The 25,976-nt window shown below is 37.8% G+C and overlaps 1 protein-coding gene across 1 annotated transcript in view; it reads left to right on the top strand.

Annotated features, from left to right (window-relative positions):
- Positions 1–25,648, top strand: part of LOC128688028 (cytosolic 10-formyltetrahydrofolate dehydrogenase) — a 45,833-nt gene extending 20,185 nt beyond the window's left edge. The window contains exons 3-4 of the mRNA XM_053775699.2: positions 5,795–6,045; positions 13,009–25,648. Of these exons, the coding sequence (XP_053631674.1) occupies positions 5,795–6,045; positions 13,009–13,264 (507 nt within the window). The 3' untranslated portion in view covers positions 13,265–25,648. The remainder of the gene's footprint in view (positions 1–5,794; positions 6,046–13,008) is intronic.
- Positions 25,649–25,976: the final 328 nt, after the last annotated feature.

The following is a 25,976-nucleotide window of genomic DNA, read 5'->3' on the forward strand; positions in this document are numbered from 1 at the left end:
CTATACAGTAAATCTGTGCTCCAGTACCCTAAATTAATAATATTAATAATTATTATTACATATTATTATCACAATAATACATATATACTAATATTAATATTATTATTATTATTATTGTTAAACTATAATATAATATAGTGTTTACTCATTACGTACCTTAAAATATCTGTAGTCTTAATGTAGAGTGAGAGGTGAGTAAACAAGATTAAATGAATAAACGGGAGAGAGAATGAGAGTGTAGAAGGTTTGCGAGTTTTGTAAACAAACTAGTTGTTGTTACCAGCCCGGACACAAATAGTTTTTGTTCACTCTGTCAAGCCGACCAGAAAAACATCTCAATTTTTGTTAATTTATATGTTACATAGCGTGTTTATTATATAATTTTAAAAAAAATTCGTAGATGGATTAAGCAAAATGTCTATATTAACGTTTTATACACATTTAATATGGCATCTTCAAAACCAATAACACACTCTTAATGATTTTAATGTGTATCTGCACACCAGCACAGGTGCAAGATGTGGAGTCTAAAGTAGTTGAGTTCATATTTTATTCATTCTAGAGTGTATATCAGGTTTTTATGTTATTTATATTGTTTATTATGTCATATTAGATGAATTGTGATAAATAAATAAGCTGTATAGCGATATTAGCATCATATTGAAGATGTGACAACTCTGCTTCGTGTATAATACCAGTTGGTTCATGAGCGGCTCTGAGACAGAGAGACAAGCAGACAGAAAGACAGACACACACACAGGAAGACAAAGACATATAGACAGAGACAGATACAGACACAGATATACAGGCAGACAGATGCAGACAGATTTATGTGCAACAATGAAAACAAATAGAGTTTGAGAGTAAGAGCCTTTCTTGCCTTCTTGCCACAATCTGCTGTGCAAAATTCAGACTTCCTCTTAGGGACCATGGTGAAATTTACTGTCCAGTTAGTACAGTTAATACAATATGTATGATGCTGCTGATAGGGCAGGGTAACTCAAACTGATGCTGCCTGCATGGCGCATTGCCGCTGTGAGTATCGTCAAATATTGTACAGTGGTATGTATCAGCCGGCCCAGCCCAGCTGCCAGATGTATGGTCGTAAGTCGAGTGGACGTATGTCGAGCAGGTCATAAGTCGGATGGTAGGTGTACATAGATTATCATACATAGCAGCATATGTGTAAAGTACGTAGGATAACCCAAAAAAGTCAGAGTGACTTGCGTATTTCCATTGGGGTCCTTTTATATATACACTTATATTTACTTTTATACTTACACTTTTATATTTACACTTGGAGGAGATGTTAGTTTGATGGAGGAGATGCTGGCAGAGGTTTAGGGTGGTGGAAGACAGCAGGGCAGTGTGTGTTCAGCGGATATACACACATCCAACAACATTGGAGAGTTATTTTCGTGTCATTTTTCTATCACTTACTCGCTTAACTTACTTGCTACACTGTTAATTCTACACTTTGTTGCTGGCTAGCACTATAGCCTTTATCTATACCTGCTGCTTTAGTATTGTGCATATCGTAGAATCACTGAATCACTGCAGAAGGCACATTTTCTCCTCTCTCTCCCTCCTCCATTTTGATACTTTGCTATGAGTGTTTTCTTGAATTTTATTGTTTCTTTCCTTCTTTATTACAGGGCTGGCACTAGAAGCTTTCTTTGGGCCTATGGTGGCTTATTTAGCAGTTACAAGCACTAAAAACAATGGAATAATACTAAATATATCGCTTATATGCATGGAACCGTCCTCCCTGGCTTGTAAACAATGGCACACTGGCTGTACACAAAGTCATGGAGTGTCTGGGCCCGCTCAGGCCGCGCAGACACGTTCGGGATGAAAGCCCTTAGCCAAGTTATTTGGCATTAGCCGAGCCAATATTTTTACCCCAAAGCTAGCCATTAGCCAATTTTGGCGCTAAATGATGAAGCCTTTACCTGAGGGTCCACTGTACGATCATATCACCACAGTCAAGACTACACCAGTGGAAAGAGACAACTGTGGATGAAATGTATTTGCTTTTTGCAACAATAATGCTTATGCCTCATGTCTATAAGCATAATATAAAATCATACTGGTCCACTGATCGTCTAATTTGTACCCCAGCCATCAGTGAAATCATCCCAGTGAACAGGTTTATCTTACTGTTACGTATGTTGCACTTCTCTGACAAAACCAAGCCTGACAGAAATAACAGGTTATACAGGATTAGAAATGTTTTTATGCATCTGAAACAAAAATTCAACATGTACTTTTATCCATTGAAGAATCTTGTAATTGATAAGTCTTTAATTTTGTTTAAAGGTAGAGTGTCATTCAAGCAGTATATACCGAGCAAGAGGAAACACTTTGGTATAAAACTGTTTGTACTCTGTGACAGTGGCCGGGTACTGGATATAATTGTATACATGTACACTGGAAGTAAAACATTGAAAGATACCAGAATGTTATTGGGTATCTCAGGTGACGTAGTGAGAAACATGATGGCACCTTATCTTGGTAAGGGGCATACATTATATTCTGATAACTGGTACACAAACCCTTTACTCAGTGATTTCTTGCTCGTAAACATGACAGATGTGTGTGGCACAGTGGGATCTAATTGTAAACATATGCCCAGGTTCAATGCAGGCAATTGAAGTGGTGAGGTGCAGGTGTTTACTGCCAATGACATCATGGCATTATGGTGGCATGACAAACGAGATGTCACATTGTTGACAACCATTCACCCTAACGAAATGAAAGACAGTGGCAAAGTTGATAGTGACTAATGAGCATATTTTAAAACCAGTAACAGTGATTGATTATACACAGAACATGTATTTGGTTGACAAATGTGACATGCAGATTAGCTTTGTCGATCATGTTCGTTAGTTACAAGTGGTACATGAAACTTATCTTCCATCTCATGGACATTTCAATGCTCAATGCACATAATATGTACCAAATAAAGACTGGCAACAGACCACTGTATGGTGAATTTTGTTTTTCTGTCATCAGACAACTAATAATGAAGTATCAGGTAACAACACCTGCTGTACAAAACCGTCCTCGAACTCCTCAGGAAATACCCAAGCATTTGAGGAGGGAAGGTGATCATTTCCTAATACAGCTTCATGCAACTAAGAAGGAATGGGCTCAGAAGAGATGTGTAGTCTGTGCACAAATAAAACAATGGGAATAAAGTTGCAAAGACACTGGGTTTATGTGCGAGGAATGTAAGATACCACTGTGCATGATACCTTGTTTCAAGGACGTCCACAGACTGCAGCAGTTCTAGAAATGTGTCCAGTGACTGTACATATGTAAATATATAATAGAACATCCTATGTAGTAGGTTGGTAGACAGCAACCACCCAGGGAGGTACTACCATCCTGCCAAGCGAGTGTAAAACAAAAGCCTGTATTTGTTTTACATGATGGTAGGATTGCTGGTGTCTTTTTTTCTGTCTCATAAACATGCAAGATTTCAGGTATGTCTTGCTACTACTTCTTACACTTAGGTCACACTACACACACATGTACAAGCCTATATACACACACCCCTCTGGGTTTTCTTCTATTTTCTTGCTAGTTCTTGTTCTTGTTTATTTCCTCTTATCTCCATGGGGAAGTGGAACAGAATTCTTCCTCCGTAAACCAGGCATGTTGTAAGGGGCGACTAAAATGCCGGGAGCAAGGGGCTAGTAACCCCTTCTCTTGTACAAATTTCTAAGTTTAAAAAGAAAATTGGGCCACCCTGCTTTGGTGGGATACAGCCAGTTTGTTGAAAAAAAAAATAGAACATTAGTAATATACAACATTTGTGCATGTTTATTGTTGTAAACAATACTGGTAAACATTATTATAATAATTAGTGCAGTTATTGTGTTCAAGACAGTGAGTGTATATATATACATTATATACAGTATTGTTCTCACAGGCCACAAATGTTACTAGAAAAAGAAAAAAATTAGAAAAGAAAAGAAAAAAGTATGAAAAACGTAAAATGAACAAATGCGACTTTGCGGATGTTGCCGCCACTCAGTCATTTTGGGTCAACTTCACACCTCTGTATCTCGATAAGTACTAATCAGAATTTTTTTGTTTCATTATCTTCACAAAATTATCTTTAATTCTGTAAGAAAAAATAATTGTTTGACTTTTTAAAATTTCTTGGACACTGGGGCACCCATTGAAATTTGGCCTCTGGACCCTGAAAGGGTTAAAGGCCCCCCCATTTTCGTTTACCCCTGGCACCCCAAATTTACCTACTACTCCCTCCACAACATTTTTACCCACTTTAGCATTTAGGTCCCCAATGACAAGTACTCTTCACTTTGTTCAAAACTCCTCACACACTCGCTCAACATTTCCCAGAATCTCTCTCTCTTCTCTACACTTCTCTCTTCTCCAGGTGCAAAAACACTAAAACCCACTTTTCACATCCAACCCTTGTTTTACTCCACATAAATATAAATAAATATTTTTATATAGCCGGACTCGAGTCCTGGAAATGGGAAGTACAATGCCTGCACTCTAAAGGAGGTGTTCGGGATATTGGCAGTTTGGAGGGATATGTTGTGTATCTTTATATGTATATGCTTCTAAACTGTTGTGTTCTGAGCACCTCTGCTAAAACAGTGATGTGTGAGTGAGGTGAAAGTGTTGAATGATGATGAAAGTATTTTCTTTTTGGGGATTTTCTTTCTTTTTGGGTCACCCTGCCTCGGTGGGAGATGGCCGACTTGTTAAAAAAAAAAAAATTATTTATAGGTTCCAGCAGTGTTTTTAGAGGTGCTGGAGTATATGAAGTTCCTTGAAGCACGGTGTCAGACAAGAATGTCACTACACTGCTGATGGTGCAGTCACATAATATTGCTAGTGCACTGCTCTCAGTGAACCTTGGCATATGTTTTTTTTTTTGTTCTCGCTGTTACATAAACATGCCTGTTTATCTATGTTTATCTCTGTCTCTGTCTGTCTGTCTCTCTGAGAGAGAGCCACTCATGAACCAACAGGTATTACATATGTTGCAGAATAGTCACATCTGAACAAGTGGAAATGCATATTACTTGCCACAGTCATGCTTATGCCATTAACTATAAGCACAGTATAGAACTTTGTCTGGACTTTTTGGGTTATCCTAGATAATTAGTGAATCCTTGGGGTTTGCAACACTGTTTGCTTTAGCTGGCGCTCAATTGAACTGGTGCTCGCACAAGGTACTGAGTGGTCCCAGCTTTTCTTAATACTGCACACACTTCTGTACTGCCTAGGCATATTGTGCCAAATTTGAAGGCAGGGAAAAATAAAATATTGATCTGTTTGGAGCACTAGCAGTAAGAATGTAGAACTGTTTGGACAGTTAAAGGAGATATTTGTGCACTATGACAGGCTTTAATATCTCCAGGTCAGGTGTACCTTTAATAGGTTTCAGGAGTTTTCCTAATCTTGTAGCCAAACCATAGGCCAGGTGTGTGTGGTGCTTACCTGATCAACTAGGCTGTTGCTGCTGGTGTCCCTCTGGCCCATATATCCTTCACAGCCTGGTTGTTCTATCTGATGACATCACTGAGGATTTTGCAGACCCCACATACACTACACCTGATTTTTGCTACTAAATATCACTGCTTTTCATGTCTCTGTATTGATAAAGTCCCTGGTGGGTGAAACATTTCATTAATATAGTTACCTCACCTTGCATGTCTCTCTTATACATGTGTCAGTATATACCTTGTTTGTATCAGAAAATATTTTATGTTGCATTTTAATTATGAATTTATATGTAAATCTTCAGGTAATTGGAGATCCATTGAACCGTGGCACTGCCCATGGACCACAGAATCACAAGGCTCACTTGGATAAATTACTGGAGTATATTGACATTGGTGTGAAGGAGAGTGCTACACTGGTGTATGGTGGCAAGAGGGTAGACCGACCAGGCTACTTTCTTCACCCAACTGTGTTCACCAATGTTGAAGATCATATGTACATTGCCAAGGAGGAGAGCTTTGGTCCTATCATGATTATCTCTAAATTTGGAAATGGGTAAGTGCTGTTTGTATGAGAAGATTAACCCTCTGAATTTGAGCATTTTAAATTAACTTGATCATTGTTACTAATTTTAGAAAGAATAAGTTGAACTTGAACAGCATTGTCAATGTCTTTCTTTTTAATACTATTTGAAGAAAAGTAACAAATACACTAAATTTTAATCCTTCATATTTAATGAAATTTGCCAGTCATAAAGACAGCAAAAAAATTTAAAATTAGGATGTTAGAGAGCAAGATTATTAAAAGGAATATACAATAGACCCTCACTTAACAAATGATTGCTTAATGTAATTTTGATTAGCTACCAAAAGTAAAACTTATGACTGTTTTCCTGCTTAGTGATGGTATCTTGCTGGTACAGTGACTAATATTTTGGTGGCAGATCACCTTCATCATCACTTAAATTAGTAAGAGCTCCTGGTTATACAAAAACCAGATGCCAGGGTGATATTCACAGTTTCACTTTTCTAAGAATATCTTTTAGGCAGTGCCAGCACTAAGAGGGTTGGGCGATGTTGCATTTCAGAGGGTCATCTGAATTATGTCAGCACCCTTCTGGTACCGGCAATTGAATGTATGACTATGAATGCATTTCTTTTTTGGGTCTTCCTACTTTGGTAGAACTCTGAGGTAAAAAAAAAAAAATGGCTCTAAGCTGGTTTATATTTACTTTCACGAGAAAACTTTACTAAAAAAAATGAGAGTTCTAGGCATGGAAAATCCAATAAGCATATTTTGATTGAAATCCTACAGTTGGCATCAGTGTGAGTGTTTTGTGCCTAGTCAGGAAAAATGGACATCTAGTCAGACGAATTATAATTGAATGTTGGATTTTTTCTTGAAAGTTTTGGTTCGAATTTTTTATAAGAACATAAGAATGTAGGAACACTGCAGAAGGCCTACTGGCCCATATGAGGCAGGTCCTTATCAAAACGACCTCTACCTAAAGCTACCCAAGAAATAACTCCCATACCCCATGACACCAATCAAACCCAGCCCCTCCCACTCATATATTTGTCCAGTCTCTTCTTAAAGCTACCCAAGGTCCTAGCCTCTATCACCCCACTGGGAAGACTGTTCCACGCATCTACAACTGTTAGAAAACCAGTACTTATCTATGTCCTTTCTAAATCTAAATTTATCCAACTTATATCCATTATTTCTGGTTCTTACCTGGTTCGACACCCTCAGTACTTTATTAATATCTCCCTTGTTTATGCCTGTCATCCACTTATACACTTCAATGATATCTCCCCTCATTCTACGCCTCTCCAGAGAGTGGAGATTTAAGGCTTTCAGTCTATCTTCATACGGGAGGTTCCTTACACAGTAAATCATTTTAGTCATTCTTCTCTGTATGTTCTCTAATGAGTCTATGTCCATCCTGTAGTAAGGGGACCAAAACTGAGCAGCATAATCTAAATGAGGCCTCACTAGTGATGTATAGAGCTGTAAAATAACTTTTGGACTTCTGTTACTTATACTTCTTGAGATAAATCCAAGTAATCTGTTGGCCTTGTTGCGCACACTAAGGCACTGCTGTCTTGGCTTTAGATTTCTGCTTACCATGACTCCCAAGTCTTTTTCACATTCTGTATGATCAAGCTCTACTTCACCTAGATTATAGCTTCGAGGGTTATTTTCATTACCAAGGGCAAGTACCTTACACTTATCCACATTGAACTTCATCTGCCATTTTTCAGACCAAGACATTAATTTGTCCAAATCGTCCTGGAATTCATTGATATCCTCCTCAGAGTGAATTATACGGCCTATCTTTGTACAGTGGACCCCCGGTTAACGATTTTAATCCGTGCAAGAGGGGTAATTGTTATGCGAAATAATCGTTATGTGAATGAATTTTCCCCATAAGAAATAATGGAAATAAAATTAATCCGTGCAAGACACCCAAAAGTATGAAAAAAAAATTTTTTTACCACATGAAATATTAATTTTAATACACACAAACTGAAAAAGGCATGCACACTTACATGACACTTACTTTTATTGAAGATCTGGTGATGATTGATGGGATGGGAGGAGGGGAGAGCATTATCTTCTTACTGTTTAGAAGGGGAATCCCCTTCCATTACGACTTGAGGTAGCCAGTCCTTTTCCGGGGTTACTTCCCTTCTTCTTTTAATGCCACTAGGACCAGCTTGAGAGTCACTGGACCTCTGTCGCACAACAAATCTGTCCATAGAGCTCTGTACCTCCCGTTCCTTTACGATTTGTCTAAAATGGGCCACAACATTGTCATTGAAATAGTCACCAGCACGGCTTGCAACAGCTGTGTCAGGGTGATTTTCATCCATAAAGGTTTGCAGTTCAACCCACTGTGCACACATTTCCTTAATCTTTGAAGTAGGCACAATGGATTCCACAACTGGCATAGGCTTCTCAGGGTTAGCCCCAAACCCTTCAAAATCTTTCTTAATTTCCATACTAATTCTCACCCTTTTTACCACAGGGTTGGCACTAGAAGCTTTCTTGGGGCCCATGGTCACTTATTTTCCAGAAACAGCACCGAAAACACTGTAATAATACGAAATATTCCGAGTGTATGCTTGGATGTTACCGCGGAGGCTGGCTGGTAAACAATGGGACGGGCGGCACATGTGAGGCTGGCTGAGGGCACATTGGACGCGTCTCGGACGAAAATCGGTGAGCGGGTTTTTAATCGGTATGCGCGGCAAAAATTTTGCGATAAAAGTAAGCGGTATGCGGAAAAATCGCTATGTGATGCAATCGTTATGCGGGGGTCCACTGTATCATCAGCAAACTTACTCATGTCACTAGTAATCCCTTCATCAAGGTCATTAATGTAAATTATGAACAAGAGAGGGCCTAAAACTGATCCTTGTGGAATGCCACTAGTGACTAATCCCCATTCAGATTTCACTCCATTAATGGTAACTCTCTGCTTTCTATTGGTAAGCCATGCCTCAATCCATGCTAGAACTTTACCTCCTATACCATGAGCTGCCACTTTTCTTAAGTCTCTTGTGAGGTACTCTATCGAAGGCTTTACTAAAATCCAAATAAACAATATCATATTCCTTATCACTGTCAACTGCCTCAAATGTTCTATTGAAGAACGTCAGTAAGTTTGTCAGGCAGGAACAACCTCTCGTGAATCCATGCTGAGATTCATTTATCAAGTTATGCTCTTCAAGGTGACTTCTGATAATGTCAGCTATAATTGATTCTAATAACTTGCCCACTATAGATGTCAGGCTTATTGGACGGTAATTTGAAGGAGTGGACTTATCCCCTGATTTGAATATAGGAACCACATTAGCCATCTTCCACAACTCTGGCACAACACCGGTAAGGATGGACGCATTGAATACATTCGTTAATGGCTAAGTTCCATCTTGCATTCCTTAAGTACCCTGGAAAACAGCTCATCGGGTCCCGGGGACTTATTTTGCTTCAGTTTGTCTATCTGTTTAATAACCATGTCCCTCGTGACAGTAATATTAGTTAACTTAAATTCATTAGGAACTAAATAATTGTTAATTAATCATATGGTATGTATGGTGTATATCACCAACAACTACCATGTTGGCAAGGCTTGTGGACTTGTCTATCATTTTCATCCTTTCAATACTTTGACTTCTGGCACTTGAGGTCATGGTTTGCTAGGGTTTCTAGCTGCTGGCTTCTTTATACCAGTAAATGGTTCATGATGAGGAATGGAACTTCTACCCTATTTCTCATATCAAACCTACTTCTCTCTCATTTCCCAGATGCTATAAGATCCTTAAGAGTTTAGCATTTGTACATTACTGTAAGAATGTATTTAACAGGTAATCAAGAAGATATTTTTGCACTAGAATACAGTATTAATGCTTATTTTTTGCTCATTTCTTGGCATATAACGTAGATGGCGAGAATATTTTGAGGAACTTTTAAATGTCGACGAAGAAAGGGAGGCGGCAATTTCATGCACTGGCCAGGGAGGTGTACCATCTTTTAGGAGTGAAGAAGAGCAGGATGTGAGTGTGGGGGAGTTGTGTGAGGCATTACATAGAATGAAAGGGTGTAAAGGAGCTGGAACTGATGGGATCATGACAGAAATGTTAAAAGCAGGGGGGGCGGGATTTAGTGTTGTTGTTTTTGGTATTTTTGTTTAATAAATGGATGAAAGAGGGGAAAGTACCTAGGGATTGGCAGAGAGCATGTATAATTTCTTTATATAAAGGGAAGGGGGACAAGAGAGATTGTAAAAATTATAGAGGAATAAGTTTACCGAGTATACCAGTATTGAAAGAATTAGAGGCAAGACAGAATGTAGAATTGCAGATCAGCAAGGAGGAAGGGGATGTGTAGATCAAATGTTTACATTGAAGCATGTATGTGAACAGTATTTAGATAAAAGTAGGGAAGTTTTTATTGCATTTATGGATTTAGAAAAGGCATATGATAGAGTGGATAGGGGAGCAATGTGGCAGATGTTGCAAGTATATGGAATAGGTGGTAAGCTACTAAATGCTGTAAAGAATTTTTATGAGGATAGTGAGGCTCAGGTTTGGGTGTGTAGAAGAGAGGGAGATTACTTCCTGGTAAAAGTAGGTCTTAGACAGGGATGTGTAATGTCACCATAGTTGTTTAATATATTTATAGAGGGGGTTGTAAAAGAAGTAAATGCTAGGGTGTTCGGGAGAGGGGTGGGATTAAATTATGGGGAATTAAATACAAAATGGGAATTGACACAGTTACTTTTTGCTGATGATACTGTGCTTATGGGAGATTCTAAAGAAAAATTGCAAAGGTTAGCAGATGAGTTTGGGAGTGTGTGTAAAGGTAGAAAATTGAAAGTGAACATAGAAAAGAATAAGGTGATGAGGGTATCAAATGATTTAGGTAAAGAAAAATTGGATATCAAATTGGGGAGGAGAAGTATGGAAGAAGTGAATGTTTTCTGATATTTGGGAGTTGACGTGTCAGCGAATGGATTTATGAAGGATGAGGTTAATCATAGAATTGATGAAGGAAAAAAGGCAATTGGTGCGTTGAGGTATATGTGGAGACAAAAAATGTTATCTATGGAGACAAAGAAGGTAATGTATGAAAATATAGTAGTACCAACACTCTTATATGGGTGTGAAGCTTGGGTTGTAAATGCTGCAGTGAGGAGGCAGTTGGAGGCAGTGGAGATGTCCTGTCTAAGGGCAATGTGTAAATATTCAATCAATCAATCAAGTTTATTCTCTATAAAAATTACAATGCGGGGTTTACAGATTTTGGTTATTGTGTGGTTTACATGTAATAAAATACTAATTACAGTGGGGGCCACTAGAACACCTAGCATGGCTAGGCATTTCAGGCAAACTTAGATTAATTCTTAACCCTAAATTATTGCAAATTATGGAGTAAGTTGACTAAATACTAAGTGACTAAATACTAGTTTGTGAGTTTCGCAATGTGAATGCTTTTGTTTTGGCACACTACATAGTTTCTATATTTGAGTATCACAGGCAAACTTATGACTAGTTAGGAATCGTTATTTTAAGATTAAGATTCGTATTTCTGTGCTTATAGTCAAATGGGTGAGTGAGTGAGTGTAAGCGTGAACCACCAGGTGGTTTTTATGTAGTTAGTTGATGGGGCGTATCAGGGAGATAAGATGTCTGCAGTTCTAGAGTTTTCAGGTAGGGTGTTCCAGATTTTAGGGCCTTTGACATACTTTGAATTTTTGTAAAGGTTTAGTCAGACATGGAGAATGTCGTAGAGATGTTTGTGTCTGGTGTTATGCCTGTGGGTCCTGTCACAACTATCAAGAAAGCATTTTAGGTCAAGGTTAATATTGGAATTTAAGGTCCTGTAGATGTAAGTGTGGATGTTCTGAACAGGGAGTAAGTTTAGATCTATGAAGAGTGGCGGGGGGTGTTGCCAGGGATGGGATTTAGTGATTACTGCGGCTTTTTGTTGGGTTATTATTGGCTTTAGGTGTGTTGCTGCAGTTGATCCCCAAGCACAAATAGCATAGGTGAGGTATGGATAAATGAGTGAATGGTATAGTGTGAGAAGGGCATTTTACGGCACGTAGTATCGTATCTTGGAGAGGATCCCAACTGTTTTGGATACTTTTTTTTTTGTTATGTGTTGGATATGGGTGCTGAAATTCAGGTTGTTGCCGAGGTATAGGCCTAGGAATTTGCCCTCATTATGTCTGGCAATTAGAGTGTTGTCAATCTTAATGTTAAGTTGTGCAACACCTGCTCTGCTACCAAGCATAATATATAGGTTTTGTCAGTGTTAAGTGTAAGTTTATTGGCTGTCATCCAAGTCGATATTATGCAGAAAATTCAGTGTGGAAATTAGGAGAAGGTGTGGAGTTAATAAAAGTATTAGTCAGAGGGCTGAAGAGGGGTTGTTGAGGTGGTTTGATCATTTAGAGAGAATGGATCAAAGTAGAATGACATGGAGAGCGTATAAATCTGTAGGGGAAGGAAGGCGGGGTAGGGGTCATCCTCGAAAAGGTTGGAGGGAGGGGGTAAAGGGTTTTGTGGGCAAGGGGCTTAGACTTCCAGCAAGCATGCGTGAGCGTGTTAGATAGGAGTGAATGGAGACAAATGGTATTTGGGACCTGACGAGCTGTTGGAGTGTGAGCAGGGTAATATTTAGTGAAGGGATTCAGGGAAACTGGTTATTTTTATATAGCCGAACTTGAGTCCTGGAAATAAGAAGTAAAATGCCTGCACTTTAAAGGAGGGGTATGGGATATTGGCAGTTTGGAGGGATATGTTGTGTATCTTTATATGTATATACTTCTGAACTGTTGGATTCTGAGCACCTCTGCAAAAACAGTGATTATGTGTGAGTGAGGTGAAAGTGTTGAATGATGATGAAAGTATTTTCTTTTTGGGTCACCCTGCCTTGGTGGGAGACGGCCGACTTGTTAAAAAAAAAAAAAAGAATCTACATTTAATTTTCCTTTCTTCCTGACAGACAAGTTGAAGAAGTGGTAGCACGAGCTAACAACACAGAATTTGGTCTGGCCTCTGGAGTTATGACAAAAGACATTGGTAAAGCTTTACTTGTGTCTGAGAAGTTAGATGCTGGTACATGCTTTGTCAACACCTACAACAAAACTGACGTTGCTGCACCATTTGGTGGATTCAAGCAAAGTGGCTTTGGAAAAGACCTTGGAGAAGAAGCACTCCATGAATACCTTAAAACTAAGACTATCACCTTCGAATATTAGGTTTTAGGTAGAGTAAAACAATTACAGAATTTTTCATGTGTAGACTTTTATACAAATAAATTTTTTTAAGAAAATACAGGTTGAAATTTGTAATAATGATGAGTTTTTTCATGGTTGCATTTTTGAGTATAGACAGAATATTTCTTTTTATAATAGTAAAAATTGTTACCAGGAGCAAGCTCTATACCTCAATGTGGTAATTTTACATTCAATTCAGTTATGCAGTTTAACCCTTTCATCGTTGGTGCCATATAGATACGTCTTATGAGCCAGTGTTGGTGAATTATTCATATGCCAAAATTCTAGAGGCTTCAAATCTAGCGGGAGAAAGTTCGTAGGCCTACATGTGAGAGAATGGGTCTGCATCGTCAATGTACGCAGTATGAAAAAAGTCGGGGCACCCGCATTGCATTGTGGGAATGCTATTTCAGTAGTCCTTGTTTAACATGCCTCGCAGTAAGAAATATCTCACTCCCCAGTGAATTGGGACTCTTTCTGTTCCCAAGTGATAGTTCTAACACAGATGGAACTGTCAGTGAAGATGAATTTTGTGGTTTTGAATTTGTGACCAACAGCAATGCCCAGGATACCAGAAGGAAGAAAGGAAGGAAAGGAGAGGAAAGAAAGAAAGGAAGGAAGAAGAGAAGAGAAGGAAGGATAAAAGTAGTAAATATAATATTAGCGAGTGAGCAGCAGTCTTGGATGTTGCCGTAAGCGGTTCACTTTCTGTCAACTTCATGCCTCTATATCTTGGCAAGTATTGATCGCAATTTTTTTTTTTTTCAGAATCGGAGCTGTTGACAGTGAAAAGGTTAATGCTTTCTTTAGACTGCAACTGTTAATTAGGTATTAGTTTTTTCTTCTCCTTCCAACCCCCAGTCTATAGAATTTGCTTCAAAATAAGCCCTTAACTTATCGATAAAAAAAAGTATTTTAGAAAATGAATAAAGAACTAAGCATTTGTCTTCATTTGCCAGAAAAAAGGTAAAAGACAGGTTCCAGTTGTAAGCTGACCCACTAATTGGACTCATTGGAGCTGCATAGAGAACTTTTCTTCAAATCCTTTGGCTCTGATAACCAATGCACACTGCTCACAAAAATAATCCAGACTTTCCCTTTATTACAAAAATCATCAATAAGTAACAGTATAAACATTATAGAACAAAATATAAATTTAGGTACCAAGTATTAGTACTTGGTTCTTAAATTTATATTTTGTCATCTTCCCCTTGACTATTTGAAGCTGTTTGGACATGCTCTTGCTCAGATTCTTAAAATAATCAGTTGATAACTGGTTGACCTGAATGTCCCTGATCTCATACTGCAGGTATGACTTGGATAAAATGTGGCAGGATTCCATCTTGTTCCTCATGTTCTAGGCATTCTCGATAGGATTGAGGTCTGGCCACTGTAAAGCCTCAATATTTTTCTCAGCAAGCCCCTTAGCTGCTTTTTTGGCCTTGTGCTGCCAGGTGATTGGGGTTGCTATAATGCATAAAGTTGGTGCAGCTGTGAATTTAAAGAATATTCAGCAGGTGGTCCTCAAGAATGGTGATGTAGTGGTTGGCATTCATTGTAACATTTTGGAGAGGGAAATACAAATCCCCATGACCAAGTAAACCAATAAAGCCACCCAAAATTATGATGAATTATGGGTACTCTATAGTGCTCACTGTATATACATGGGTCAGACCTGCTAATGGAGGAGGGGCACCTCTCCCTACTTTGACAACCTTGAATGTACTGAAATGTGGATGCATCTCATCACTATGTTCATATTTCCTGGCAAAGTTCAGGCATACCTTTTTCTTCATATGGGGTGTGAGTGTGGGTTTTCCTTGCAACATGATGATTGGGCAGACAGAAGTCCTTTTGCAGGTGTTGGTGTAAGCACTAAATCAAGAAGTCACCAAGGAGTTCAAGATGCATTTCTGAGCTGTGATGAAGTCATGGAATTCTGTGTAGTTCTCTGGTATGAGTTTAGTACTTAGTTGTTATTATAATTATAATAATATATAGTTCTCTGCATAGAATGTTATCTATATGTTTAGACAGTTTCCTTGGCTGTCCAATATGAGATTTGGTAGTGGAAATGATGTCTGGTGGGAGGCCATGGGTGGCAGCAAGTAATGCCATTACACTGGACTTTGTTCGTCCAGTATGATGACAAGCCAACACATGGTTTTTTTACGTTTTTGTCTTTGAATGTTCCATATTTATCTTATCCACTTGGCACAGAATTACACAGCACTAAATACAGCTCCAAATCCTGGGCACTTGAGGATAGAGCAATGCAACAGAACACTATCTTGCTGCCATATGCAGGCACACAGAGGTGATATATACTGCAGTCTCTATTAATTCAGTCGACATCCCTCTAGAAAACATTCAGATATGTAGTATCAGATATACAGTATGAATCCCAACCACTTTATACTCTTTGTAATGAAGGCAGGTCTGGATTATTTTTTGCATGCACTGTACACTGAATACTGGCATGGTGCATTACCCTGTGGTCAAAGCTCGATGGCATCAGTCTTTGGCATACAGCATTTTACATGCTGCGGAAAGCCTGTGTATGCAGTAATTAGTTGGTAGTTGAAAGCCCTTCAACTTCATTAGGGTCATGTCCACACTTGGCATAGTTACTACGTAGGATGAATAATATAATTCCTAAAATGGGAATTCAAGTTCAACTTTTACTTTTCAGTACTGTACTGTGTATACACCAAGACATATATCTCTATATACTAGCAGTCCTCATTTACATAAAAAAAAATGCACAAACAAGCTGCAGTATAATTTAGGAAAAAAAAAATCAGCAACAAAGATTTAACCCCTTGAGAGTTACCTATTGCCGTAGTTCTATGGTTTTGAACTCTTGGTCAATGCCATAGAATTACGCCATGAGCTCAGCTCATTCACATAAGCTGTGAGTGGTAAATTTGGGCCTAGATACGAGAGAATGGGTCTATTTGGTAAGTGTGCACCATATAAAAATAAACCCTGCTCCACGCAGTGCATAGTAAAAAAAAAAAAAAAAATACGACTTGTTAGTTTAAAGCAGTAACTTTACAGTGTATTTTTGTTTGATTTTTATGGTTCTATTCACGGTTTCTTGGTCTCATTTGACAGAATTTAAGATATGTTACAGAAATAGAGATGATTTTAATTAGTTTGAGGACTGAAAATAGCTAGAAATTGAGCTCAGAGTAGCAGAAATATTTGATTTTTGTTGATATTCCAGAGTAAACAAATCATGTAACTTGTCCAATATGTGTCCACTAGTCAATCTAATATGCATTCACAAATCCACTGATATTATTTGTATAATTATTACATTGATGTATAACAGTAAATCTTTTTTTTTTTTGTGTGTGTGTGAATAAAAATTCAAAATGGAACTCATGGGTAAAGCCTGGGAACGTAACCAATGAACAGAGGAAATGTTATTTTGGTACCAGGAATGCCTGCCTTGTTTATTCTGGGCCCTATTTTGAAATTGTGCAAAATTGGTCATATTACCAATTTCTGATCACTTTATTGGATAGTTGAAATAGTTGGTTTGGCAATTTCTTGTGCTCAGTCGATAAAATGGAAGGCATACTAGTGAAATAGCTATGAATTTAGTTGACTGGAACAACATAATTTATGCATCGTTGATGCATAAATATCACTGACAATAAAATTTTTGATAAGTGTAATTTCATTAATTTGCCATCAAAATTTGTACTTTGTTTTCTTACTTTCAGAAAAAGATTCTCTACCATTTTATAAGTAAAAATAAAAATATTTGAAAATTCTTGGACCCTGTGGACAAGTTTCAGATCAGGGTTCTGAACCCTAAAAGGGTTAATATATACTCCTATTGCTCAATTTCCAGCATCACCTGTCTTCAGACTTGCAGCTGCATTTTGAGCCTTTGTTTTATGGTCAGTATTGGGATGTATGAATCATCTCTGCCTATTCTGCCCATGTAATAATACATTCCATTCATTTGAAATTAAGTTCTTAAAGGCCATAATACTAATAGTCAAAAAAAAAAAAAAAAAAATCTACCAAGATAATTAGACACTGTTCAACTAAAGCAATGCCTTGTGAGCAGTACAGCATTTTTTTTTTCCTGTTTTAAAAAATGTTTGCTAAACTCAGATGGGTCATGCAATGCAGCAGTTCTTTTGTGGTATTACTTTCTCTCTTATTTTTAAAAAAAATAGACAAAAAATTTTTGCAAACTTGTAATTAAACAGCTAAGTCACAAGCTTTTTTTTTTTTCAGTGCCATGTTACTATACAGGGAGAATTTTCTCTAGTGTTCTCATATTAAATTGGTTGGACCTATATGGGTCAGTGCCAGGAGAAAATGGGAAGCATTTATGTTTGAGCCCAATTAGAAGTCGGATTCAATGTCTTAGATCAAGGACCCTCCCCTCCCCTCACCAGCATCAACCCTTCCTTGAAGTGTGGTGATCTTAAAAATGTTCTTTCTGGTATTCTCTTCCAATACTAATCCAGTTTCCTCAGCATTGTTATTACAGTCATGGGGAAATGTTGAACCCACAGGGAATCATACAGAGTTCATCAGCATTAAATATCTGATGAGTTGCATACCCTGTCTTCAGTTAATGCACTGCAAAGCCAACCAGATTACAATCAAGAAGTGCTAAACCCATAGGGGTCATATGGCACACAAAGAAGGCAGACTGGTTTGATCGAAGGGAGAATCATGAGCCCCATACCTGTATCAAGAACCCTTGAGGGAAAATTATTTTAATCATAACCAAGTGCTAAACTCGTAAAGGTCATACAGCAATGCAGGGTCATTGAGGAAAACAGCCAACCAGATAGTCTTAAACTTAGCCGCATCTGTTTCATCAGCACTCACAACCTGGTCAATCATTTTAAGTGCTCACCAAATTGTGGTTGCAGGGGTCGAGTTATAGCTCCTTGCCCCACCTCTTCACTGCTTGCTTCTAGGTCCATTCTCTCCCTGCCCCATGAGCTTTATCATACCTCTTCATAAGTGTAAGCAAGCATAGTGCTGTGCTTAAATTGTTTAAACCCCATTCCTTTTAAGAAAGGCTCCTTGATGCTGTGAGGGGTCTCCTGATCCAAGGCATTGGACTTGCTTTTCCCTTGCATCGAAACTGATTGCCTCCCATTCCCCATGGCATTATATTATGATCCCTAAAAATTTAACACTCCCACGAATGTAATAGGCTTACAAGATAACAGAAGACCTCCCCTCCACTTACACTAAGCCTGGCCTGAGTGGAGGCAAGTGGACTGTTTTCACAGGGATCTAAAAACAAATGCTAAATTATAGTCAGATATGAGGCAACATTTATTGGAGCAGTGATAAGTAATGTATACCCTTATATTGCACTAGAAGCTGTTTACAAATTAGTCTTAATTGCCAGATAATAAATTTTCATTAACCACACATGTACAACCTACATTAATACAGTAGGGCCTCACTTATACAGCAGGTTACGTTCCAGGCTACTGCCGGAAAGCAGAATGCCATTTTTTCCACTTATAAATGCCAGATAACAAGTTTACACTAACATATACTAAGTTAGCAATAGAACTAGGCATTAAAAACAATAAAAAGTAAAATACACACACAGTACACCCATTATTTACCTTAAAATATTTGTAGTCTTCAATATATATAACAATGGTTATAAATGACCATAATTTTTAAAGGGGTGGACCGGTAAGCCAGCGGAAGGCCTCGGTCAGATGACCAAAAGCTCCAAAGGCGGGTAATCATCTGACTAAGACCCGCGTCAGGAAACATTTGTCCCGTTTCCTGACGAACCTTACCTAACCTAACCTGTAGTCTTCAATGTAGGGCAAGATGAGTTTTGTGTGTAGAAAGCCAGGTTTGGGGGGTATGGTAGCCAGCCAGGTCAGCCCACCCCACGCACACATAATATACTACGACATTTAATTAAAGTGCCCCAGAGTGATAAAATACATATACAGTACAGTATATTCATTAATTACCTTAAAATATTTGTAGCCTTAATGTAGGGTGAGAGGTGTGTTATTTGTAGGAAGGCAGGTCTGTGAAGTATGGTAGCCAGCCAGGGCAGCCCTTGACACGTAATGTAAACAAACCAGACAAATGCATCTGGTTTTCATTCACACACTTTTTGTATTATACCATAATACAAACACTTTACATTGTGTACAAGTTGTCTCCACGTTGATACAGTAGAATTAACAGAAACACTCCTATTTTCATGTAACACCATTTTTAGAAGAAGTGACGCTCTGAGTGAAGGCATATGGAAATGTCACTTTGTCTGACTTCTTTAGGTTATCTTAGGTTCTCTACACATATGCTGCTATGTATGATAATCTATAACTGTATTTGTGTATACTTGAATAAACTTACATACAAAAGGAATAATTTTCTAGTTACCCCCAGTAATATTATAGTGTACACATTTTCTCTAATGTTGGACTACAAGTCGCCTGGCTACCACATCTCATATTTGTTAATTTATTCTAGTGTGGGGTGTATTTATCATGTTTATATGTTATGAAGTGTGTTTATTACATAATTTTGAAAAAAATATCATAGATGGATTAACGGAAATGTCTATATTAACATAATGTACAAAATTTAATGCATCCAAGAGTTTGTATTATTATTAATGTGGCATCAAGAGTAGAGAGAGACTTAGTGATATTAATATGTACCTGCATGCCAGCACAGTATGTAAGTATATCTAGGTAAAGGTACACATAAGTATAATTATCAGAGAACATATAAAATATGCAATAACTTTAAAATACTAGAAATTTTGGAAAGTTTTTAGACATAATAGAGATGTGCTTACGGAGAATGTAAACAAACCAGGTAGAGCGCGCCATATTAGAAAGACCGGAAGCCGTATAGCAAGTTTTGGTCATAATTTGAAATCGCCGTATTAGTGGAATGCCATAAGGCAAAATGCTGTAAAGCAGGGCCCTCCTGTACATACAAAGTAATATATTTGATAAATAAATTATGGTTGGGTAACAACCCTGAAGAAGGCTGGTGGATGGATCTGGTTTATTTTTATTTTAATCAGTTGGAAGCATTGAACACTAGGGGTTGTATAGCACCTAGGGACAACCTGAATACCTTCCATTTGCCCCTCTAGTCATTCCCAAGCCTTACTTTATGAAAATTGCTATTTTGCTGTACTACTGTACTTTATACATGTTTAATAAGATAGATTGCTGCTTAGCAAAAGGCCTACATTAAGCACAACCATGCATTCAGTTTATCTTGCTAATAAAAAATATTTGAAACAAATATTTCTTGTCAGTGTAGGGCTCTTGATCCAAGAAATTGGAGCCACTCTCTCCTAATCCAGGTATGTTATAAACCCCTACTGGTTTAGTGCTTCTCCATGAATATAATACACTAACAATTCTTAGCTACTTACCATGTAGTCATCAATATGCAGGAAAATGGCACATTTTTTATTACCAGTTAAGCAACGTATTGTTAGCACAGATAGTGTATGACACTTTACAGTGTTGTTTCCCCAGGAGTATGATGGTAGCTCAAACCCACCCATATATATATTTTTTATATTCACAGTTTATTGTAATTAAGTGGAAGCCCCTTCAAGGGAAGGTATTTTAATACTGAAGGACTCGTCATCCAAGGAATTAGATTTACTCTCCCAGTTTTTAAACCCTTTCACTGCCGGTGATGTATAGGTACGGCTTACAAGCCAGTGTCGGTGACGTATTAATACACCAAAATTCTAGCGGCTTCAAATCTACCATGAGAAAGCTGGTAGACCTACATGCGAGAGAATGGGTCTGCATGGTCAGTGTGCGCAGTATAAATAAAAAAAAAAAAAAAATCCTGCAGCACACATAATGAGAAAAACAATGACTGTTTTTGGTTTAAAATGCCAAATTTGAGGAGTATTTTCATATGGTATTTATGGTGGTTTTCTTGATCTTGTTTGATAGAATGGAAGATACATTACAGAAATAGAGATGATTTTGATTGGTTTCACAATGAAAAGTACCTTGAAATTTAGCTCAAAGTAGCAGAAATGTTCGATTTTTGCCGATGTTCAAGAGTAAACAGATGACGTCACCATTAAATGTGTGTCCAACTGACCAGTCGAATATGCAGTCATGAATGGGTTGACATTATTTATACAATTATTACAATAATGCAGTAGTCTGCATAACAGTAAATCTTCTATTTTTTGTATGAATAAAATTTCAAAAATAGAAAGAAAGAGTAATATAAGAGTGGCCTGGAGATATGGCTAATGAACAGAGAAAATGTTATTTTAGTGCCAGGAATGTCTGCATTGTTTATTCTGGACCCTATTTTGAAACTGGCATCTTTTGAAATTTGTGTGAAATTGGCCATATTGCTAATTTCTGACCACTTTATTGGGTAGTTGAAATCAGTAAATGGGTGATTTCTTCTACACAATCGATAGAACAGATGGAGTTCTAGTGAAATAGCTATGAGTTTGGTTGACTGGAACAATGGAAAACAATGGAATTGACCGAAAATAGGGCTCAAAGTGGGCGAAATCGTCAATGCATATATATTGCCAACACCGCTAACTTCATGAGAACTTAATTCCATAAGTTTTCCATCCAATTTCGTACTTTTGGTGTCATTACCATCGGAAAAAGATTTTTTTTTTTTTCATATAATTCTGACAGAGCAAGTTTGTGAGCAGGGGTCTTGACAGTGAAAGGGTTAATATTAGTAATATAAGAATATAGGAGGCATATAGCACCTGGGGAAATGGAAGATAATTGGGTTTAATCCAAGGAAAGACCAGGGTCAATTCCTTGGATCAAGAGCTCCTCACTGGTGTTAAGGAACCTCCCTTGCAGGACTGTTCCTTGAAACTTTATTGCCTCCCATTTCTCAAGTGGTGTAATTCTCTCTAGAGGTTCAGCCCTTTTATCAAGATTATAATGCACTGTCATAGTCAACATGGGAGGGGACAGAGATAAAAGCAAAACAATACTTAATAAATCTGTTTTGTACAGCTCTGTTGACCCCTTTAGCTTTATTTCTTGGTTACATTATTATTTATTCCCCTTGATGGAAGTTCCTTGGACCAAACCAAAATGCTTCTCACTCCTGCAGGCACTATCTGACTCCTGTGAGGTTAGTGCTTCCCATAAATGTAATAATCTATTATTTCTGCTTTGTACTGAAGTCCTAGTCTGTTGCTGAAGATTGTGTTTAACAAAAAATGTTAACCCTGTGGGTTTCTTGAAGTCCAGGCACCCAGATATAATTACCTTATAAAGTCTACCCCCCCCCCTCCTTCCTTGGATCAGATCTGATTATCTTCCAATTCCCTAGCTCTGTATAACCCTTATGGATGGGTTTAGAGCTTTCCCTCGACTCTGATAAAACTTAGATAGTTGTGAACTAATTATTATTATTATCATAACTAAGCACTAAACCCATGCCATGAACTAAACACTTGAAACTGCCACAGCCAATTACATTAACATATACAGTAGACCGTTGTTTAACATGGTAGTCACGTTCCTGAAAATGCCATGTTAGACAAAACTGTGTTAGACAAACTGAAGAAATTATTGCAAAAAATAGGGTTACGTTCCTGGGAGCCCCCAAAAAGCCAAACAACTTTTTTTTGTAGACCTCCAGATCTTACAAAATAAAAGTGAATATGTAATTGTAGTGCATTGTCATATATTACTGCTTAAGACTACAAATGCAGTAGAAATAATAGTATTTCTTATTTTAAATTGTGGGTAATGGTGTGTGTGGATGATTGTGAAGAGAGTGGATATGGATGGTGTGGCCCTACTGGGCTGAGGTGGATGGTTGTCAGCAGAAGTGAATGGTAGAGGTTCTGGTACTGAAGACTCCGTGCTGTATAGCCCTTGTGGCTTAGTGCTTCTTTTTGATTATAATAATAATTGGTACTGAAGTCGATGGTTGTATTAGTGTGCATAAATTCTGTAATGGATCTCTGGGCTCTTTTCACCCTGCCGTACATTATACAGTTGACAGTAAAGCAGCATCAGTTGGTCTAGACCCCATTTCAAAGCACTCCTTCTAAATTTGTTATTGTGTAATTATACTGTTACTACTAATAAATATCTACCCATCATATTTATTCCAGAATAATATTAGGTATAACATAAATAATGTAGAAGCATGATAAAGATGCACAAATTAATGAAAACTGACATATAGAGAAGTATTGAAGGGTAGGTGGGGCAATGAGAGGGAGAGGGAGAAGGCGTGAGCAGTCTCTCAGTAACTCGTGGACCACCATGGCGTGTGGAGGTGAGCTCGTGGCACTATAAAATATTGTATAATAATACTATCAATAAGTTACCTACCTATCACATTTATTCCAGAATAATATTAGGTATAACATAAATAACGTAGAAGCATGATAGACTCCTAAATTAATAAAAATCTGACATGGGTGGGGAGTGATACAAAAAAAAAAAAGTGACCATGACCATTACAGAAAACATTACGCACTGTCCTAAACATACACTCCTTTTTAATAAGTTATTCGGTCAAGTCAGTGTGTTATTCACTTTGGCTCACGAAATTGTAACGACACGATTGCAAACAAACCATACCACAGGCGGGGATAGAACCCGCAATCAGAGTGTCTCAAAACTCCAGACCGTCACGTTAGCCACTGGACCAGCTAGCCACAATAAGATTCATCCAACTAGGTATATTTCTACACCATAGGAAGGTTAGCATAAGCACCACTGTGCATTTGTGATCACAGTGGTGCCTATGCTAACCTTCCTATGGTGTAGAAATATATGTAGTTGGATGAATCTTATTGTGGCTAGCTGGTCCAGAGGCTAATGCGATGGTCTGGAGTTCGACACTCTCTGATCGCATGTTCTATCCCCGCCTGTGGTATGGTTTATTCACCTTATTCTTTTTAATTGTACAAACTGACTGTTCATTAAGGCTATAGGCCCCTCACTATATCCACCACAAGTGAGCCACTCTTAAGCTTATCTAATACGTATCTCAATTTTCTTCATAATTCCTAGACTTGAACGCTCAAACCTTTTCTTGTCACTTGTGGGAACACTTGTATGTTTACTGGGTGCCATGATTGCTTGGCATATTTAACAAATGGCAATGAAAATAAAATATGTAAATAAACACACTGAGCTTATGAGCATCTCATTGACTCAATGATGTAACCCACAGACCATCCAGCCTGGCGGGCGACCGCGAGCTCAAAATTTTTTCCTGCTGCAACCGTGTTAAACTAATTTTATGAAGTGTTAAAAATGTGACGTTAAAACAATATCAAAGATTGCTGACACAAACCCACTACCACTATAGTATACTCCTTGCTTTGCAACAATTTCATTTACCAACATGTTCTTAGGAATGGAACTCCGTAATTAAGTGAGGAGGGACTTTATATATAAAACATGAAATAACTTTAAAACTTGAAAGTTTCCAGACATAATGGAGACACACAGTTCTCACGGAGAATGTAAACAAACCAGGTAGGGCGGGGTGACTGTATTAGAAAGTCAGGTGAGGGAGCCACATAGTAGGTTTTGGTCATAATTTGAAATGTTTGTATTAGCAGAATGCCATAAAGTGGAACCCTACTGTATTTTAAAAAACAAGATAATGCCCAAGTTCTGACAAGGACCAACATTCAATATTATCCTAATAAAATAATCTATTTTAGATGCACAGAAATTTACAAGTGCATGCAGAAAAATGAAAAAATTCTATGCCTCGGCAGTATTCATGGAAAGCACTATACCTGTAAGGGCCACCAACAAATCCAGGCCTGAATGTCAATCTCTAACAGAAAAACAGAGAGAAAAATTATTGAATAATAACTAATGTACATAAATAGTGTATATGCATGTACAGGTCGGCCATCAATAATCCGGCACTAATTTCAGCTAGCATACGTTCAAATGTAATCATTATACTGACTCAGAAATTGTGCAGATGGTTGTAAATCCACAGCAGCAAGCCAGTGGAGGAGAAAGTAGCGATGAAAATGAGGAAGATGTAGCAGAAAGTCTACTGATAGGTTCATTAAGTGTATTCTAACCTAACCATCTGTAATCCGGCACACTACAGATCCCAATGATGCCGGATTAATGATGGCCAACCTGTAGCTACTGTTCATTGTTAACAATGACAAGAGTGCCTGTTGACAAAACAAATTTATACATGATCAGTGTACCTATTTGAGGGATGCAGTAAAAACAAGAATGAAATATTACAAAAGAATTAACTTTAGCAAGTTGAAGAAAGTGAGATGAAAGCAATGAAAATAATCATGGTGTCTTATTTGAATTTTGAAAATAAAATCAAGAAAAAGAGCTTATTATTGTATTTTTGAATCCTTTGTCAGTGTTCAAATAGCTTTAAAAAATATTAGTGTATTACAGTAATGTATAAATGTTTTAGGAAATTATAAACAAATAAGTGGAGTGAATAGCATTCCAAATTATATGATGCCCTGTACATTGGTGGCACACCTACACATCAATGAATCTATTCTTTTCAAGTCTGAGTGAGGGTGCCTTAATATTGGTGAAGGGTTCTTGAACTAATAAACTGGAGACACTAATCAGATTAAACCTGATTACTTCCCATTTCCAAAGTGGTGGATGATTCTCAAGTACCCAGTGTCTCCTAACTACATATA

Source organism: Cherax quadricarinatus, chromosome 10 (assembly GCF_038502225.1).
Source record: "Cherax quadricarinatus isolate ZL_2023a chromosome 10, ASM3850222v1, whole genome shotgun sequence".
Taxonomy (NCBI): Eukaryota; Metazoa; Arthropoda; class Malacostraca; order Decapoda; family Parastacidae; genus Cherax; species Cherax quadricarinatus.